At 39.2% G+C, this 16599-nt stretch overlaps 2 protein-coding genes across 3 annotated transcripts; one reads left to right on the top strand and one right to left on the bottom strand.

Moving 5' to 3' along the window:
• Positions 1-4404: 4404 nt before the first annotated feature.
• LOC130696509 (outer mitochondrial transmembrane helix translocase-like) lies at positions 4405-8068 on the top strand. Of its 2 annotated transcripts, XM_057519586.2 has the most exons (10): positions 4405-4640; positions 6092-6266; positions 6338-6378; positions 6444-6515; positions 6589-6695; positions 6753-6810; positions 7109-7145; positions 7221-7306; positions 7385-7445; positions 7500-8068. In XM_057519586.2, the coding sequence occupies exons 1-10, from the start codon at positions 4467-4469 to the stop codon at positions 7703-7705; spliced, it is 1017 nt and encodes a 338-aa protein (XP_057375569.1). In that variant the 5' UTR covers positions 4405-4466; the 3' UTR covers positions 7706-8068. The 2 variants fall into 2 exon arrangements, with proteins under 2 accessions (XP_057375569.1, XP_057375570.1); XM_057519587.2 differs by lacking the exons at positions 6589-6695; positions 6753-6810 and having other exon boundaries at positions 4406-4640.
• LOC130696510 (disks large homolog 5-like) lies at positions 7790-16387 on the bottom strand. The gene is made up of 17 exons (XM_059495417.1): positions 16213-16387; positions 15705-15854; positions 15545-15647; positions 15067-15489; positions 14307-14866; positions 13639-14101; positions 12961-13547; positions 12347-12895; positions 11949-12247; positions 10869-11810; positions 10293-10790; positions 9672-9960; positions 9250-9538; positions 8874-9157; positions 8308-8809; positions 8132-8196; positions 7790-8055 (listed from the first exon to the last, which is right to left on the bottom strand). The coding sequence occupies exons 2-17, from the start codon at positions 15852-15854 to the stop codon at positions 8011-8013; spliced, it is 6048 nt and encodes a 2015-aa protein (XP_059351400.1). The 5' UTR covers positions 16213-16387; the 3' UTR covers positions 7790-8010.
• Between the last annotated feature and the right edge of the window lie 212 nt (positions 16388-16599).

Raw genomic sequence — 16599 nt, forward strand, 5'->3', positions numbered from 1 at the left:
GAGACGACCCACTGCTATTCCCAATGCTATTTATCAACGGCCACCCTATATCCAATGCGGTAAAGTATAAATTCCTCGGAGTAACATTAGACCATAAACTCCAATGGGAAGGCCACATAACAAATGTAGTAAACAGTTGCGTCCGCCTAAAAAACCAAACTACGGCCCATCCATCAAAACACTGTGTACTCTGTACAAGAGCCTAATACGCAGCCTTATAGACTACGGTATCATCGTTTACGGATCAGCCCGTAAATCAAATTTAAGCCAAATCAACGTAACCGCTCGCTTGGTCCTTCGGTTAATCCTTGGATATTCGAAGCTGAAGACCCTCTCCCTACCAGATGCTGCCCAAGATTTCACTACCCGCCCGGAGTCACGGGTCAAACATTCAGGCCTCACCCCCATGGTCAAATCCCTCCCTTCCCCATCACAAATAAAGTGGTTCCCAATAGGAAAAAACGAGGCAGCGGCAAACCAACAAGCTGTCAAAACCCTTTTAAACTCCTTGAAATCTAAAACACATAAGGAATGATCTATATATAGCCTACTGGCGGCTCGGTCACTAGCACTAAACGGTAACCAAGTTTGGGCGCACCACACCAGACTCCAGCATCTTAAAAAAGGGGTAGGGGAGTGATCAAACGCCATGCCAACGAACAAAAATTATAAAACCACATCCCCCGGTGCTGATGGCAAACTTGCCGTGCCGATCAATTTTTTTATCGTGATCGTCGATCCGATCAAACTGTTGATGATTGGATCACCGATCGAATTTTGCTGATCTTTTTTTCGATCATTTTAGGCGACATCTAGTGTACAAAAATTCACATTCTTCAATGCATGTAGTATGTTACAAACAACAGTGAGTACTAAGGCAGTATCTGTCAATTCTCGTTCGACAGCAAAAGTAGTGAAATACTTACATGCGACAACCAAATCGACGACTAGATGGTGAAAAGATTGATCGCTAAAAATGATAGGATCGCAATCAATTTTTTTATCGCCGATCCGATCTCCGATCAATCTCAAATGAGCGGATCGGCGATCAATTTTTTTATCGTGATCGGGATCGCGAACAATTTTTTATCGCGGTCGCGGCAATTCTGGCTGAGGTAGGGCTCGGTCCCGATCGTCTTTTATCGGGGCAAACCGCGGTTTTTCATTTAAAAAACGTCAAACCGTCGGTTTGTTTTAGCCATTTTCGACTGCGTTTGGTTTTCGGTTTGCAACTGGGCATAACCGGTTTGAACCGCCACTAAATGTTTTTTATTTTATTTTACTAAAATTCCAAATAAACTAATTATCACTAATTGTTGTGAACGTAGAGGCGGTCAACAACTTGTTATAAATCAATTTTTCCGATCAGACTTACCGTCATCGCGATCCAAAACTGGTCGATCTTTCCGCCATCTAGCGACAAAGTCTGTTACTGATTTATTGTTCTATGCAAACCGTAAATCCGCGGTGCAAACCGTGTAAAACCGCAGTGTGAACCGCGGTTTATACCGTGGGTACAAACTGCGGGTATAAACCGTCAAACCATGGTGCAATCTGTTTGAAAAAAACGGCAAAACGAACCGCACCGGTTTGTTTTTTTGTTTTTTTTAACTGCGCTGGTCGGCCAAAATTGTGCCCGATCGTCGCGGGGCCGAGCCCATGGCTGAGGGTCTTCAAATAGAGGACCAGTTGTCTGCCGAAATCCGGCACCGCCAGCCCATGGCAGACGCACCAAATGTACATCACGTAGTGTTGGCGATTATCTAGTTCTGCTAGATACAAATTATCTACGCCCACTTTTAGATAACGATACGATTATCGATAAAATATCTAATAACCCTCATCTACCGGCCAAAAATAGCACTGCACAAATGATAGGGGTTAGTTTGTCGGGTTTGTATCGATAATTATAAGCAATAACCTTATGCGGCAACCATCATCTCTTATAACACCTGTCATAGCGCTGTGGTTATAGACAGCGACTGTGGCACAATAGTTCCGAGTTCAACGCTATATAATGATGCATGTTTTTTTATCGATTTTATTGTTGCAAATAATGTGTTTTATGCTTTGAAAAGCAAGCAGACGACTGAAATATTAGATTTCCGTTGTCGATTTGTATCGATACTATTCAACAACCAATGCATATGGATTATGATTCCAGTATTAACAAGTGTGCTGACGCAGAGTTATAAGGTGAGGTTCATGATACAAAGTCCTTGGGTTCAAGTCCAATCGATGTATTTTTCCACAATTTTTGGTTGTGTGAGAAAATTTGCATGAATGTTTTTACAAAAGGTTTTTTAGAAGCGGTAGCATTTGCCATTTTTTCAAATATTTATAATAATATATTAAGAAACTTAAAGCACTGATAAATTTGATGGCAACACCCCTGAATACTGAAAATTTCACTGCGAAGCTTCGTAAAATTGAGCAGACGACGATAAAATTAGATATTCGTCTGCAATTTGTATCGATACAATTCCACAACAATACCACCTTGCTGGTTACGTATTTTTAAGAACGTAGTGGCTAAGTGGAAGAAGATGTGACTCAGGACATAATATTACGGAGTTCAACCCTTAACGGAGACATGGTTTTTCACTATTTTTAATTGTTGCAAAAATATGTTTTAGATGGTTTCTAACGGGAATTCCAAAATATTTTGCATACAGTCATATAAAAAAATTGTTACGTTTTTAATAGTTAATTTCTGTATAAGAATACTATTAATTGCAGTGGCAACCCTGATTTCAATAGTAAACAAATCTTCAATCTAAATCGTTGCAGACGACAGCAATGTTAGAATTACGTCTGCAATTTGTATCGATACTCGGGAACAATATTATTATGAATAGCATTGTAAATAAGAAACATAAGAGAGTAGCGCTGTTGGTAAGGACTGCCATTGGGATTCGGAAATCTCGAGTTCAAATCTGTTATAGAGCTTTTTTTTACAATCTGCAACACATTAAATTTTAAACGTATCTGAGTAACAACAATTTAGGATGCTTGCTCTCTGTTAACCAGTGGATCCTATCTTTCTGAAAAGATAAGATAGAATGGCATAAGTTAAGATACTTCTGGTATCTTTTCGATAACTTGTATCGGCCGTCAATTTGAGCCAAAAAAAAGTATCTTTACCTTATGCTAAGCCAGTTTTAGCCTAAAGTTACCGAAAAGATACAAGATACTTTCGGCGCCATCTAGCGGCGACAAGTTCATTTATTTGGAGTGAAATTTTTCGGCTCCCATTGTTTTAGTCATCCTTTGTCTCGTGAATGTGGATCAAATAAATGAACTATGGAGCTACAAATTCGATGCAACCCAGAATTTCAATTAAACTTCGAATCAGAATTTTTTTTATTAATTTTTGCATTATTACTAAGTATCTTGTATCTTATTTTATCTTATCTTTAGCCTAAAATGGGAATTTTAAAAAATTTTAAAAATATCTTATCTTAACTGTTTTTTTCGGTAGTATCTTGTATCGAAGCATTTTTTTCGGTATTTACAAAATATCTTAACTTAACTTTGTATTTTAAATTTTTTTGTACAGTAACTGTATCTACAGGGTAAAAAAAAAAGATAGGAAGCACTGCTGTTAACTGAGGTGTGTATGGTACTAATAAAATAAGAGTTTTAATTTATAAATATAACAGATTTTCATAGCAAAATAGTATTCTGTTTAGCATCGTGGATAAAGCAGATAACGGTAAATAACAGTTGCTTCTGAAATTTGTATCGATACTCGGCACCAAACGCTGGATTCATTGCCTGACACACAAAATTTGTGATGAGTTAGCGTTGTGGATCAATTCCGCGCTCGTAATACAAAGTACAGAAGTTCGAATCCGGCTGCGAGACGTATTTTAAAAATTTGAAATATAAATTTTTAGATGCTGACGATAAATACATTTGCATAATGGTAAATTATTATTTGATCTACATTTTATATTCATGTAATAAAAATTTCTACAAAAATCTATTCTATTACGTAAGGCAACCCTGATATGTATAACTAAAATTATCTGTTAAGACTTGTGAAGTAAAGCAGACGATAAAAATATTGTATTTTATGATATTTGTATCGATACTCGCCAACGAAAACCATACTTGTGCCGTGTCGTATTTTTCTTACTGGTATAGAGGTGTGGGTTAAGTCGTCGCTCGTCTCGGAGTTCAAATCTGGGTCGAGGTGAAAAATATTAAACTATTGTATATAGTTTTTTTCTCATTTGCACTAGACGCCATCTATTGTTAAATGGGAGATCTATTTGGAATATATCGATACAGCGATTATCTAAAAAAGTCGACTATCTAAAAACTATCTAAAAATATCGATATATCGTTTTGAGGTTTAGATAGTCGCCAACACTGGCCAACACTAGTTTAGATAGTCGCCAGCACTAACATCACATCACATCACCTTAGAGTTATTATTTAGCAAGCTTAACAAATATAAAATGAATGGAGGAACAAAATTTTCAATTGTGCTACAGATAGCGGTGGCATCGGGATTTTATTTTGCAGTGAAATGGATGGTTGATCAATTAGATCCCACTAACGGAAAAAAAAATAAAGCCAAACAACAAGCTCAAGCCCTCATGACTAAATTGCGAATAAAAACCAATGTGCAGGTATTCAAACTAAAAATGGCTCAACATTATCCTGTTTAACATGGTGACATTTGTATCATATCTTTGTAACAGTAGTGGATTTTCTGAACCTGTGAGCAAACAATCTTGTAAACTAAACTTGTTCCATTATCAATTGTTGCAAAAGATCAAGTAGCTTTTATTCCAACCTAAGGTGCTAAATTTTTGTAAACAGGGTTCTTTGTAGGGATCGGCCCCGATCGTCGACGATCGGGGCAAACCGCGGTTCTTAAAAAAAATAGGCTCAAACCGTCGGTTCGGTTTAGCCATTTTTGACTGCGGTTCGGTTTTCGGTTTGCAACTGGGCCAAACCGGTTTGAACCGCTATTAAAAATCTTTTTTTGAAATTTTGCTAAAATTACAAATCAAGTAATTATCACTAATTGTTATCAACGTAATGGCGGTCTGAAACTTGTTTGAAATAAAATTTCCGATCAGACTTGTAAGTATCGCGATCGAAAATTGGTTCGATCTTTCCGCCATCTAGCGGCAAACTCTGTTACTGATGTATTGTCCTATGCAAACTGGAAATTCATAGTGCAAACCCTGCAAAACCGTAAAGGGATACAAATTTCGTGTCAAACCGCGGTTCAATCGGTTTGGAAAAATTGGCAAACCGAACCGCACCGGTTTGTCCTTTAAAAAAAAAAACCGCGCGGGTCGGCCAAAATCGTGCCCGATCGTCGCGGGGCCGAGCCCTAGTTCTTTGGAGTGTCACTAATAGAATAAATTATTCTATTGCCGTAATCGCGATTGAAAATTAATCGCGATTGCGATTTCGATTAAAATTTTAATCGGCGATCAAATTATTTTAAAATAATCGAAATCGGCGATTAAAGTGGAAAAAAATTAATTTTTAATCGCGATTATTTTTCGATTATTTAGCGACATCTATGAACGGTAGATGAGACTATATGAAAGTCTACTCATAGCTTTGTCATTTTTGTAGCAGACACTTTTTTTTAAATTTTCACTTGTTTCAATTTTTTCAATTTAAACAATGGCAAGTTATTTTCTTACTGCTAGATGGCGGTCAAAATAATCGGAAAAACAATCGCTAAGAAATTTAATCGCCGATCAAATTTTTTCAACAGACGAATGATCGCCGATCATTTTTTTGCGATTATCGACGGCTACCGATAATCGCTCAAGAAATAATCGGACGGCAAGTCTGAGAATAATGGTATAATGAGGTTTTAGGTGTGTTAAGCTTTTTTTTGTAAATTAGCTGGTCAGCATTCAATATTTTTGTATAAGTTTTTAATTTGAAAGTGTTTTTTCCACCAATGTTGAATTCTAACTACACAGAGGCAAAAGTTTTTAAATAGTCTCCTAGTTTCTGTATATAGAAAATTATTTTCCCTTTTTAATCTATTTTCAGCCAAAATAAGATAATGACAAAGCAGGCAAAAAGTGATTTTGAATATTTGTAGTTGACAGAGTATGAACTGGCAATTGCAAGTCATTTAGTGGACCCTGAAAGCATTCCTGTATCCTGGAATGATGTTGCTGGTCTGGATAGTGTGGTACAGGAGCTGCATGACACAATTATATTACCCATCAAAAGTCAAAAGCCATTTCCAAGCCAACTGCTGCAGCCTCCAAAAGGTTCTTAGATCTTGTGAAGATTTTTTTTTGTAATTGGTTCTTCTATATAATTTGATAAAAATTATATATAGGTATGCTCTTGCATGGACCTCCAGGGTGTGGAAAAACTATGGTATCTATTTCTAACATAAAGAGATCTGGTTCCTCTTCATATTTTTTGTTTGTTCTCTATTCTAGGTGGCCAAAGCCACTGCAAAGGAAGCTGGAATGAGATTTATAAACTTGGATGCTTCAGTACTAACTGACAAGGTAAAAAAAAAAGTTTAATGTAGCAAAAGAATATTACTTTAAAAAAAAATCACAAAATTTTTCAAATTGCAAATGGTATGGTGAGAGCCAAAAACTAGCAACAGCGGTTTTTTCGTTGGCTGTAAAAATTCAACCTTGCATCATTTTCATCGACGAAATTGATTCTCTCCTTCGTTCCAGGTAATTGAATCAAGTTTTTGCTCTAAATATGGTGATGAGCTTTTTTCTTTGTTCAAGAGATTCAAAAGACCATGAAACGACCGCTATGGTGAAGGCCCTTTTCATGTCGCACTGGGTATAGTAGTTGTCATAAGCATTCTCTGACTTACTATAATTCTGTCGCAACCGCCGCTCTTGGGTATACAATCGGCCACGACTAACACATGATTTTTCATTGGATATCGCAAAGAATGTGTCATAATTCTATAATAGGGAAGAATGTTGGCACATCCTTTACGGTAATTAAGAAAGAGCGATTTCTAGGGTACACCCCAGATAAGGCGCTTCTGGTCAATCGTAATGGATTAAACTCCGATTGTATGTCCCGCAATAGAGAATTTATTCATTAGTCTTGTTTTCGTCTTCGTACGCAGGATGGCCTAACAACAGACAATAACAAAAATACCGTCGGTTAGTAGAACGTTCTAGGTTTTTAATAAACTAATGAATAGTAGAATAATTGATTTTCTGTTGTCCTCACGAAAGTTGTATTAGGTGCAACGAACCGACCTCAGGACGTCGATAAAGCTATCTTACGTCGAATGCCTGCATCTTTCTTCATAGGACTTCCGGTATATCATGCCAGGATTTGTAGAACAAATTTATTAATTTTTTTGAAATGTAAATCTTTTTGGATCTGAACTGTGCAGGGTACAGAACAGCGTCGGCAGATTGCGCAAACAATCTTGAAAAACGAACGCTTAGCTACAGGTACAAAAAAAACCACCCGTTTTTTTGTGAGAATTCAGTTAATTCTGTTATTAGACGTCGATCTGGAACAGCTGGCAACGTTAACTGAAGGTTTTTCGGGCTCGGACATCAGAGAAGTTTGTCGAGCGGCGGCTGTTTATGGAATGCGTGACAGTTTGAAAAGTGCGACCAACGATACCCTCGTCGAAGAATGTATCACCATGGGAAACTTCTTGCAGGCGTTTGTGAAATTGCGTGAATCAAATCCCGCATCGATTTAGATTAAATGTCTAGGAGCGACGAAAATAAACTTCGTTCCGGTACAAAATTGTAGGGAATTTTTTTTTTTACTAGATTGATGAATGCAGTATTGCTTGAATGTATTGTCCAATATATAATCGACACAATGTACATGCGCTTGGTAAATCTAACTCAAATGCGAAAAAGTCGGTAAATAATTCACACAATAAAAATGGCTTTAAAAGTACAAAGAAAGAAGGTCAACCCGCAAGAGGCATAACAACGTTAAAAATCGGTAAGTAACCGAGAAGGCTGCCCATCACAAATTGAAATGCTGTACAGTAATTCACCAGATTGAACCACGAGGCACCCACAGAATTTTTGTTTGTTCCTAAAATAATTTTTTAAAAAGCGCATTTAAGGCAAATTAGACAGAAAATGAAATGCTAATTGGGACGAAAACTAACCTGTTCGACTACTGCAGACACTTGCGTACACAAACACGCCAAATTGCCACCTGCTGGTATTACGGCTGTAGAACAAAGAACAATGCACAAAAAGGTTAGTCGAAGCACTATTAAAATACAAGACGTCTCCATGGCAACTTGGAAGTCAATGGGCAAAATAAAAAACAGTGAATTACCTGATATGAGATGACGATGCTCAGCTTCCACTTTGATGACATGCTCATACATTTCTTTAGCTGCTTTAGCTGCCGTTTTGTCGGATGGCACGCGAGTGTCTTTGACCTCACGGACATGTTTAACTGACTTGAACTTCAAAAGAATAATAATCGGGAAACAATGTCGGTTATGCAATCGCGACACGGCATTTAAAGAAACGTCCAATACGCCATGCAAGTTCTTTTCGCCAACACTTTGAACTGCAGATACGGTAATGCATTCATAATGCGTTCCTTTTCGTCGATACTCAATAAAATTATTTTCATCCAGGTTTTTCTCCATGTACGATTCAGGGTAAGGCATTAGCTCTGGCATTACGCGAACGAATTTTCGCGGAAATTCTTGGACGAGTTTGTCAACTACATAGTCCGAGAGTGGCCCTACTATTATAACGGGGCGTATTTCTTTGCAATCATATCTTTCAACTTGAGCATATGAAACAGGACGCGGAGGAACGGTTTCCTATTTGTTTAAATAATTGCAATCAACTCATATGTATAGCAGATATGGCAGTACTATTTTCTACCTGGACGTAGATAGAAGAGAGGCCTAAACCCTCTGAAGATCCTAACTGTAGGCTTGCGTCGGAAAAACTTGCAATCTCCTTTGAATCTCGGGATGAGCTACGAGTGTGCTTCCTCCTCCTAAAAAAACTGCGTCGCGCTGACGTTGATGAACGCCGTGATTCGTGATCCAAATCAGCCAAGCTCGATCGCTGTAGAAGTTCTTCTTCAATTTTATACTTTGACGGTATAACACCACATCGAATTTTGCGACCTTCATTATCAACTAGCCATGCTCTCCACAATCCTACGGCAACAAAATTGTAAAACCCATATTTTTTCTAGTCATTGACAAACAGAAAATGTTCCCAATTTTTGTAGACAAAGAGCAAACATTACCTGGAACACCATTAAACATGGTGTTATCGATATGAAGAATATCGTCTCGACGGAAGCCGAGTTCCATTTGTTCGTGACTATCGAAAGCCATTTTATCAAACTGTGCTCGAACGTAGAAGCTATCGCCAGGCTGTTCAGCGATTTCCCGATAGCGCTCCATGTCATGTTGGACAACCAGCGTCACCTTTTCCGTGGGTTTCGCTAGCTCGTACGCCGCTTGTTCAGCCGTTGAATCTCGTAGGTTAACGCTGTTGAACTCAAGAATCCGGTCACCACAACGCAAACCAGCCTACAAAAAAAGGTAGTTGATGACATTTTAACTTTTTTTTTAGCTTTTGTAATCCACGACAGTAAAAGGTTTGAATAAAACTTTGTTTATCCAAGGGAGATTTTTTATAATGCATGTGCCAAACGAAGCATACCTTAAAAGCTGGTGAATCATTTTGGACGGCATGGATGAAAATTCCCACAGCGTTCCCACCAACCAAGCTGATCCCAAGACTGTGTGCTTTTTTCATCTCAAGATGAACAAGGCGCGGTTCCCTGTCACGATCCCGACAGTTACCGCCATTTTCGTCAACTACAGTAGCCGGAATGATTACTGAGGTTGGCCTTTTTAAAGTGGCTAGAGCATGGTGACGTGTAAGGGTGCCGTGAATGGAAGGAGGTCGAACAATTGAAGAGCGAGATTCACTTCCACGATCGATCAACCTTTGAAACAAATCAACATAAAAAAAAAATTAATCATGTGAACAAAATACGAAAGGCAAAAACTAATTTGGCTGTAACTTTTAGATTGCGCAATATTTTAACTGGTATTCAATGGTACGGATATTCAAAGACGTGACACGGAAAAGAATACTTTACAGTACATTACTGGAACATCAGAAAACAAATTGTCTTTTCCCATGTCAAAATAGAGGCAAATCCATCCATACACTCAATGGATGGTAGGCGTGGACATAAGCACTACAAACACTTCAGCCAAGGCTGTATTTTGGAGACCAAACAGACAGTAATAAAACAAAAACGAACAAACATACCGATCGAATTGTAAGGTGTTCCTTAAAGACGCTGAAACTGGATCAATAACGTCAGCTTTCGAACTGCTTCCATTACCACTGTTGTTGCTGTGATCTCGCGAATGCCGGGGGGAATTGCATGGTGTAGGTGATCCTGAACGCGATTTGGATCGCTGGTGCGACCCTCCACCATTTCCGTCACATTCGCTGCTCGAACTGGTCATTGATGGCGGTCCCATTAAGCCCATTCCATTCATTTCTTGCAACTCCTGGTACTTGGTAGGATTGTACTGAACCAGCATCGTTATGGAATCCCCACATTGATGTAGAACACAGGCAGCAAGTTGATATGTGGCGCTGCGCATGTTGATGCCACAAACTTCTAGCAGCTGATCGCCAACTTGCAAACCAACTTGTGCTGCCAAACTAGACTGATGCACAGATGAAACGAAAACTCCACCAGAATTGCGGCAAAATATTTGAATGCCTAATGGTTCCGAAGATTTTTCAATATACACTCTAAAAAATTTAATGTAAACATCATGGAATTAGAATACAGTGGCTTAAGTATAAATGAAACAAAAAAATTAGATTTACCTGCGTAGCTCATCCGGTGCCGGCTTAAATTTGTTACCGGTACCAGTTGCCCAAGAATATTCCTCGATTGACGACCGGCTACCCACGCCAGTACCTGGTCGACCTGGACTTAGGATTTCGACATGAAAATTAGGCATCGGGCTTCCATGCTCGGAAAGACGTTCGACGCTGCTGGTTGACATTCTTCCAATGCTGTTTCTGCTCGTCACACTTGGATTCGAGGGAATTCGTATTCTAGCTGGCTCTTTCTTAACTGTGCCAATGCTATCAGAATAAGGAAGCTGTACATATTCTGTATGGCTCCCTCGATTCGATTCATATCCAAACGGTACAGGGACAGAGGAATGGTTATGGCTGTGCTTGTGCGTCCTCGAATACGTCGAATCAATCGATGGAGACTGGGTGTGGCTGTACGATTTGTTGGAAAGAAGGCTGTGTGGTCCTCCCAAAGGAAAATCGTATGGGCTCTCCGTTGGTTGCCGAGGTAGTGGAGGCGGCGAGGAATAACGGGGCGGAGACAAGTTGTGTTGATGGCTATGCATATGCCCGACGTGAGGAGACACTTTATATTTTAGAGAAGAATGTAGCGCTGTTGGATAAAGTTGAGACTGTATGCGTAGATGCGTTGGAAGCGTAGAAGGCAATGCTGCGTGAACATGAACAGGTCCTCCTCCAGACAAGCCACTGGCAACGGTTGTAAGAGTCTGGGCCCCAGACGCCGGGGCTAATTGTCCATTCCGACAAACTTCGGTGTCCGCATCGGCTTTGCACGTTGTTCCGCAACCAGCGTTTCCTTTTTTTTTCAAGTATCTACCTAAATCCTCTTTGCCTAAGTTGCCAGATTGCACGGACAGGTCTATGCTTCCATCAGATGGTGGATCAACAGTTTCCATGCTAGTTCTGTCCCCATACGTCCTGTAGTCACCACTGGGAGCTGTTTGGCTGTAATAACAACAAATATTATTGTACATGGTTTAATTTCATGCAACAACGAAAAGACGAAAACAAGAAAAGAATAGATAGGTTGAAAAAAGAAAAGAAAAGAGTACTGATAACAGGAGATCGTCTTGAATTTCTTACCCAGAATCTTTGTCATCATCGGTCGTGTCGTCAACTGCCACCTCATCTTTGGAAGTTTTGGAAGCATCAATAAACACGGAGAGTGGTAGCCTGGCACGTGGGTATTTATAACTATGAAATAACGTATTAGCTCCTTCTAAATATTCTCCGGAAACGAAAGGAGATCCAGCGCGACATCGAGGCCATGTGCCGCCACTGTTCATTCTCGTATCATCTCTTTTACATTCAGATTTCGAACTGCCCATAATTCGCTTTCTTCTACTTAGCGTAACGAGGCCAGAACCCATTTCATTTTTTTTCTATAAAAGAAAAACAATATGTATCATTAAAAAAATAATTAATTAAGTAATAAAAAATAAATAAATAAAATGTGCAAATGAGAAACGTGGAAGAATTACTTTATGAGTTCCCGAATTAGAAGCAGCATCATTGTTGGTAACGGTGTGAGGGTTGTAACGGTCAATTACGTCTTCTAAAATTGCGATCGCAGCCGCCTCGCGGTCAGTCCCGCTTGCAATAGGACTGTTTGAAGTATTGCAGACTGGCCGTTTTCCGTCATCCGTGTGATGGTTACCCTTTTCTTTACCATTAGGTCGTTTTGGGCGACCCAGTGTTTCACGGAACATGTCCCAGACAACTAGCCCAGCAGAGGCTATGGAACCAGCGCTAGAGACATTACTCGGGGCATTCGATGACAAGGAGGAGCCTTTAGAATGTTTACTCCCTTGATGTCTTCGAGCGGTAGAAAAATGACCATCGACCTTGCCTTGTGCCTGAACATCATTGTGGTTTTCTTCTTCAGTTATGTTATGTGCACTTGAACTGCTGCTTGGAGACCCAAGAGAGGGTAGTGATACAGGAAAATTCGTAGACCCAAACGATCCTCGGATAACAGTTATTACAGGCCCATCATTTTTGCCAAAACTGTCGTCTAAGATTCTGCAAACCTGTTCAAACAAATAGGGCAATTGCATGAGTTTGGCTGCAGAAATTATGGAAAACAAATGTATACCTCGACAAAGCTAGCCATGCTGTCCAAAATTCTACCATTAATACTGCATAAGCGATCTCCAACCTTAAGAGAGCTTTCTCGAGCAGCCATGCTTCCCGGGGTAATAGACCTTATGTAAATTCCATTTTCCAATGTCAGTCCATGGGAGGCACCACCCAAAGGTAATTTAACCGAGTACAATCCCTGATATAAGCACCTCTTTCGTTTGACTGTTAGGGTAACGGGCATTTTGGAAGACCGCAACAGATTTAGAACTGATTCGGCATCTGCCGCGGTGCAACTCAGTGTGCCAACTTTGAGAAGGCAATCGTTGATCTTAAGTTTGCCGTCGGCAGGGCCTCCCCGCGTTACAGATACTACATACAGACCGTAGTCATTACTGTAAACGGGGCGATTTTTCCCACCCGCTAACAGAAAGCCAAAATCCATTAGAGAGCTAGACCAATCAAGTTCAACTTCTACGGTTTCGGTGTCGCCATCTGAAAAGTCGGTTCCCAGGGCAGAATCATAACTATGATTAAGAGGTGCCCGGCTTTCTTTTTCCTTTTCCTTTTCCAACTGAAGATCTCCCAGCTTCTCTTTCAATTCTATGGGAAACGTTAGAACAGAATGATGACCGGGAAACTCTAAATTAACCAAATAAAAAAGAGTCAAAAAGCAAAAGTTGCGGCAAGATACCTTTAAGCTCCTTAACAGTTTGATTTCTCTGACGTTTCACATCATCAGAATCTCGAAGAGCTTCGGCTAAATCAGAGACGGCTCTATCTCTTTCGCGCCTCAATCGATCACACAACGTCCGTATTGACTCTCTTTCCAAGACAATCTTATCTCGTTCACCAAAAGCCCAGTCCCGGCGTTGTTTTGACACTTCAGCTTCTTGGAGTGCTTCTGCATATTCTGCTTGTAGTTTTTCCACCTGTTTTTTAAGTTGCTCAACCTCTTGATCGCCCCCATCTACTGGGTACAGTTCACCTCTGCCACTTTTTGGCGTTTCGGTACGGTCTTTGCGAACCTGTTCACCTCCCAAGCAGCCGTTTCCAATTCCAAAGCGAATTTTTCTTTCTTGGTCATCTAGACGTAGGTTCTCATTCCATTGAGGTTCCTGGTATTCACCGTATCTTTCTCGCATGTGATGCAATTCCTAAACAAAAATTATGCACAGATGAACCAAAAATCAAACCTCAAAAAGGGGATAACAATAATATATAAAAATATGTACATATAAATAAGAAAAAATAAAAAAATAAAACTGTTAAACAAATAAACATATTAAATAAAAAAAATTGGGTTGAACAAACACAGCAAAAACAAAACTATAGGCTATATTCTAGATGTAGCAAGAATACCTTTAATGCGTTGTCTCGATCATCCAAAGCAGATTTAATTTCTCTACGCAACGATTCAACTTCATACAGCAACATTTTCTTTTCATCATGGGATTCACTGCTCTTAATTTCCAGGGTCTTCAATTTCTTGTTTGACTGTGACAGATCGTCCTGCAGCTTCTCGATTTCTTTATGGACCGAATCTCTCTCACGCATGACGAGCGAGTATTCCTCCATTGCTGCATTTCGTTCTTCAGTCAAACGTTTTAAATCTTTACTGCTCTTCATTCTCACCGCCATCCCTTTGTTGATTTCTTCTTCATGCTGGAGTTGAATTTTAGTTAAATAGTCCATATAGGTGTTTCGTTCACGGATAGCCATGTCCCATTGCATAATGGCATGAGTGCACTGCGACTTTAGAACGTTCCTCTCACGTACAGCTGCATTGCGTTCCTGAATAGATTCCTCATATTGCTTCTTCAACCTAGTCATCTCCTCTTGAGCAAGTTCTAACTTGCTCACAGCAGCTGAATGAGATGCTACTAGATCGGCATATCTTTTCCGTAAAGAGTCATGCTCATCTAAAGGCCAACATGGGAAATGAAATATAGAGACACTTCTCTGAATAAAGAAATAAATACACTAAAACTATTCACATGATAAAATCTCGATTTTGGTACCATGTAATTATAGTGTAACTCATTTCAATATTCTAGGCTAATACATGACGAAATTGCATGCTGTAAGGCGAAATAAAATATAATAATATTTTTCAACCTACCTTTAATTGCTTCAAATTTCCGTAGCGTGTTGACATAAAGCTGATTGAGCGTTTCATTTGTTCCATTTCCTTTTATCACAGCTTCTTGTTGCTGTCGTCTTAAATCATTTATCTCTTTCCGATCTTCTTCTCTTGCTTGGCTAAGGCTATGAACTTCTTGTTCTAATCTTTGCTTTCCAGTTAAGACATCACCATACTTTGCTCTTAATGTATGCATCTCTTGAGTAGTAGAATCAAGTTTGGACAGCACAGATCTATGCTGCCCACGATAATACTCAGATTCTTGGACAGCCTTTTCACATCTATCATGCTGTCTCTTTAAGGACTGCAACTCACTCATTGCTGCCTCACATTGTCTCTGTAGGGCATCATAGTCCCTTGCTGAGGACAATTGCTGTGAGTAGGATGAGCGTGGTAGTGTACCTAAAAGGTTGTTCAAATAAATGTAAAATTAAATGGATAATATTACTACAATTACCGGCAGAAGAGAAGTTAAATGGTGCTGAAACAGATGGTGAAGGGGTTTGATGTTGAATCTTTGTCAATTCCTTTCTTAACAAATCTCTGTCATGAGTTACTAACTGCAAATAATAAAACTTCTTTACTATATCTCAAAATGTACTTCAGAAAATGTAAACCTTAAGTTCCGCTTTAAGAAGAGCAAGATTGCTTTGCTGAAGATCATAATCAGGCCCCATGCCGATTGGTGATGCATTTTCACAAACAATTTGATTCACTCCTAATGAAAGATCATTTCCACCAACACCAGACTCATCGGTGTTTTCCATCTGTAAAAGAGCCATAATATTAAAAAAAAATAAAAGCTAAGAAACTTATATTTCAACCTAGCACTGAACAAGCAATACTGTACACCTATATTACAATAATCATGTTCTGTAATGGAACTCATAGGAAGATATTTTTATTGGTCCTGTTGTCAACTGACAGGCATTTAACATAGATTCATTGTAGTTTGAGGCCCAAACACACGGTGACATCCATAATACATTTAATGACAGTATAAATAATAATAAGAATTCTATCGCGTACGACAGAAGTAAAAGGTGTTCATATTCCTACTCTCAGGCAGACAAGCATTGCACTTTTTTCATTTACCTACTTCTTTAGCTTGAATGATTTGCTTACCTTAATTGTCCAGTTGTGCAAAAATACGGCACTCGATCACGAAAGTTTTCACACAAACGTAGGAATAGGTTCCATTATTGCACTAGCGGATTCCATAATTAATAGAAAAACAGCACACCATATTTAGGTTTACTTCCAAGCAAATTCACAGCAATAACCCGAAGTCTTGAGTGCTTTTGACTGTCCCTTCCATAACACTGCTGTATTAAAGAACGTAGGTAAGGAGAAGGGAAACTCTTTGAGCAACTGTTACGAAACCTTACACTACTAGCGCTCGAACGGTTTTCGTGAAAATAAGAAAAAAAAAATTTTAGATTAAGTTTTGGGCAGCGATCGACTGTATCAGTTGGATTCAAATAAAATTTTGATCTAATAATGATATGAATC

This window comes from Daphnia carinata, chromosome 5, assembly GCF_022539665.2.
Source record: "Daphnia carinata strain CSIRO-1 chromosome 5, CSIRO_AGI_Dcar_HiC_V3, whole genome shotgun sequence".
Taxonomy (NCBI): domain Eukaryota; kingdom Metazoa; phylum Arthropoda; class Branchiopoda; order Diplostraca; family Daphniidae; genus Daphnia; species Daphnia carinata.

What these genes read in the sequence shown, in the direction of transcription:
- LOC130696509 (XM_057519586.2), top strand. Translation starts at nt 4,467, where the DNA reads ATGAATGGAGGAACAAAATTTTCAATTGTGCTACAGATAGCGGTGGCA. An exon ending in GAATAAAAACCAATGTGCAG is followed by an intron (nt 4,641 to 6,091) that starts GTATTCAAACTA and finishes GAATATTTGTAG; the next exon opens with TTGACAGAGTATGAACTGGC. An exon ending in CTTTCTTCATAGGACTTCCG is followed by an intron (nt 7,307 to 7,384) that starts GTATATCATGCC and finishes TGAACTGTGCAG; the next exon opens with GGTACAGAACAGCGTCGGCA.
- LOC130696510 (XM_059495417.1), bottom strand. Translation starts at nt 15,854, where the DNA reads ATGGAAAACACCGATGAGTCTGGTGTTGGTGGAAATGATCTTTCATTA. An exon ending in GATGATGACAAAGATTCTGG is followed by an intron (nt 11,811 to 11,948) that starts GTAAGAAATTCA and finishes TTGTTATTACAG; the next exon opens with CCAAACAGCTCCCAGTGGTG. An exon ending in AACACCTTACAATTCGATCG is followed by an intron (nt 9,961 to 10,292) that starts GTATGTTTGTTC and finishes TTTGTTTCAAAG; the next exon opens with GTTGATCGATCGTGGAAGTG.